Genomic DNA, 3,222 nt, shown 5'->3' on the forward strand with positions numbered 1-3,222 from the left:
CCACGTGGTGCCCTCGTTAAAATCAAAAGGAAATGGCGAGCCAAGGGGAGACCCTCCTCCGTCCCTCAGGGGACTGTGACTCACAGCTACAGGGTGACCCTGGGCAAGTGGACTCCGCTCACTAGCCCCCAAGTCGTCTCCAATGTGGGGGAAGGGCGAGTCTGGCATGAAAGAGTCCCAGGAAGGGTTCTTAGCAGGCAGTGGGGCCGACTGCCGTCCGTGTGTACCGAGATTTCCTCGTGTGTTAAAAACCTTGAACCCTGGGGACCAGCAGTTAGGGTAATGGCTATGTTACTGGACTCCCATGTAGTCGACTGCAGCTCGAGTCCTGGACCTGGAGGCTTAAACTCATGCCGGGCGCGTGTGCGTGCGTGCCCAAGATCCCAAGAGGAGAATGGAGGAGAAGGGATTGCGGTGTGGCCATCCTCCCTGGGGGGGTGATTTCTTGCTTTCTGTCTCTCTGTCTCTCTCTGTCTTTCTGGTGAGCGCACGTGCCCTATAGCAAAAACCTCTCAGAAAAAAAAAAAATATTGAACCCTGTAGCACTGCCAGGGGCTCCCTGCCACACGGCCTCCCCTCCCCCCAAGGTGAAACCTTCCTGAGCACTCTGTCCTCTGGCCCTGGGTAGAGTCAGGGGATCTGTACCAGGGTTCTCCCCACCTAGGTAGGTCTCCCTCCTGGAACTGGCTGACACCGGGCCTCAAACCTGCTCTGGAAGCCTGAAGTCTGGTGGCCAAAGCTCAGGGCTGAAGCATAGCTCTGCCTTTGTGACCCCTTTCCTCCATTAAAAAAAAAAAAAAAAAGTATTAAAAAGTAAATATGAAGACAGATACAATCCAGGCTGAATTATACTCATTCTTCTTCTGATTTTATAACACACAAAAATATTTTGGGTGGTCCCCAACAGTTTCATAGTGTGAAATTTGTCAGGATCAAAATGGAGTTGTCCGTGCCAACTTGGGTTAAGCCCAGACCAGCAGAGCTTGGGAAAGCCATGGAGGGGCGTATCTCTCACACCAGCAAGCCTGCTCACGAGAACCGTCGCGAGGGCCCTGCCAGAACCACGGCCCTGCACAAAGGCTATCACAATCCGGCCCGAGAAACGCTTCTGCAAGGATGCCAGCCCAGAGACGGCCTAGCCACGCTTGGGCCAATGCCACCCTTGTTATTGATCCTCGTGGCTGAGGACAATTGTCTCCAAATAACCGGTACACTCCCTTCTCCACCCTCCCTTGTCCCTCCTGTGGTTTTGGTCTCTAAAATTTGCTCAAGGATTCTAAGACCTCAGTGCACATGTTCAGGGCAACCTGCGGGTGTCCACCTGGGCTGCGTGCCAGACCACAGTCCTCGGACTCGGCCCGGGGAAACGCCTTTGGCTTTTCTACTGTGCCTCAGTCTACCTCTTAGGTTGATGGTGGGTGCCAGGCACTGCCCCTCCCGTGCCTGCTGTGCAAGACGGCCCTGAGGAAGCCCTTTGGGCTGTCTGGGCCTAAACCCTGGCTTACTGTGGGCATGTGACTCGGTTTCCTCCTCCGTAAGATGGCGATTCGCGCAGCACGCGTGTCCCAGCGCTCCAAGGTCTCCTGCTTGCCAGGGTTTGGGCAGCGCCTGGAGCATGGTAGTACGCAGTGAGGTGCACTTGAGTCCCCAGTTCTCCCACGAGGAGGCAAGGATAGGAGCCTCCTAACCCAATAATACAGACCGGAAGACTGATGTCCCAGGTAGGGGAAAGGACCTGCCCAAGGCCACGTAGTAAGTGGTGGAACCAGGACTCCAAGCCCACAGCTCCCAGGTCCGGCACGTTGGTGCAGGTGGCTGGTCAAGTTACCCCAGTGACAGAGCAGAGACTGGCAGGGCGACAGGGGATGTCTCGGGCAGGGGCAGGGCGCCACGCCGCAGGCTGTGCCTGAGTGAACACTCGGAGCAGGACAGACCTAGTCCTGGGCACTCCCAGGGAACTTGAGTTTCTCAGCCTCTCTGGGCCTGCATCCCTGCACCGGTACAGCGAGGATGAGAGGGTACCAAGAACGAAAAGTACCTGGCACGGCCCCTGGCCCACAGCTCAGGGGACAGGAACTGGTAGGAGGATTTGGGGAACGAGTAAGTAGGATTTGGAGAAAGAGTAGGGGACAGGAAGGGTATGGGAAGAAGAGTTACACACTTGCCCCCACCACCCACACTGCCTGGGAGCAGAGCCCACAGCCCCTGCTGGCCCCTCCCTGGGGACTCACTTGGCCAAAGTCAGACCTGGAAAAATCATTGCATCACTGGGCACTCAGGGGTTAATGATGGGGAGTGGACGGGACCTGGTACTTAACTAATTGGGAGGTGCCCTGAGATCAGTCTCCCCTGCTCCTTCCTTCTGCTGTGACGGCTCCTCTGCCCCCTGCTCATCTCCCCTGCCCCCGGAGATGAAACCTCCCCCTGTTCTGACTTTGCTTTGCATCCTGGGTAAGTGACATTCCTGACTTCCTGCCCTCCCACTCCTGCTCTGGCAGCCCCCAGCTCCCACATGCCCCTGCAGAGGCCCGCTCCCTGCCCTCAGAAGTGACCCTGAGGCTGGTTCTGCCTGAGCCAGCAGTGGCCGGAGGTCAGGGGACAGAGGAAGAGGACTGCTTGGAAGGGGGTGGGGCCTGGGCCAGGGCTGTGAGGGTTTCCCCTCCCCCAGCAGCACCCCCAGCGGCTTCCCGACCTGGCGTCATTGGTTCCAACCTGCCAGGTGGGCAGCACTCGCTGCTGAATCAGTAGGACCTGGAGGAACTCGGGAGGTCAGCCAAGGCGGTTAGGAAACATGCCGGGTGGCACCCGATGAAACTTGGCTGGGATAGAACACTCCTGGGGCACAGGGGTCTGGTCCCCGGGGAGATGGGGAAGATTCTGTGGGAAAGCATGGAGGAGCTGTGAGGAGTCCCCAGGGACATGCTGGGTAGAGTAGAGGATCCTGTGCAGACGCACTGGAGGTGGGGCTCCTTATTGTCATTGCTGTCACTGGGAGTGGGTGCTGGGCTGGGGGGACAACACAGAGATGCTGGCCTCGGCCCTGAGAGGACATCGCAGAGAGGCCAGGACCCTGAGGGCCTGGGGCCTGCGCCCTCTCTCTGCAGTGGCCCTGGCCGGCGGGAACCTGGTGCAGTTCGGGGTGATGATCGAGCGGATGACGGGGAAGCCAGCCCTGCAGTACAACGACTACGGCTGCTACTGCGGCATCGGGGGGCCCCCCCT

General features: G+C 58.5%; 1 protein-coding gene across 1 annotated transcript in view; it reads left to right on the top strand.

Moving 5' to 3' along the window:
- Positions 1–2,411: 2,411 nt before the first annotated feature.
- The window catches only part of PLA2G2E (phospholipase A2 group IIE), a 3,227-nt gene continuing 2,416 nt past the window's right edge, over positions 2,412–3,222 (top strand). Inside the window, exons 1-2 of the mRNA XM_006145200.2 lie at positions 2,412–2,451; positions 3,105–3,188. Coding sequence (XP_006145262.1) covers positions 2,412–2,451; positions 3,105–3,188 — 124 coding nt within the window. The remainder of the gene's footprint in view (positions 2,452–3,104; positions 3,189–3,222) is intronic.

The sequence above is a fragment of the Tupaia chinensis genome, unplaced genomic scaffold (assembly GCF_000334495.1).
Source record: "Tupaia chinensis unplaced genomic scaffold, TupChi_1.0 Scaffold000146_1, whole genome shotgun sequence".
In the NCBI taxonomy this organism is placed as follows: domain Eukaryota; kingdom Metazoa; phylum Chordata; class Mammalia; order Scandentia; family Tupaiidae; genus Tupaia; species Tupaia belangeri.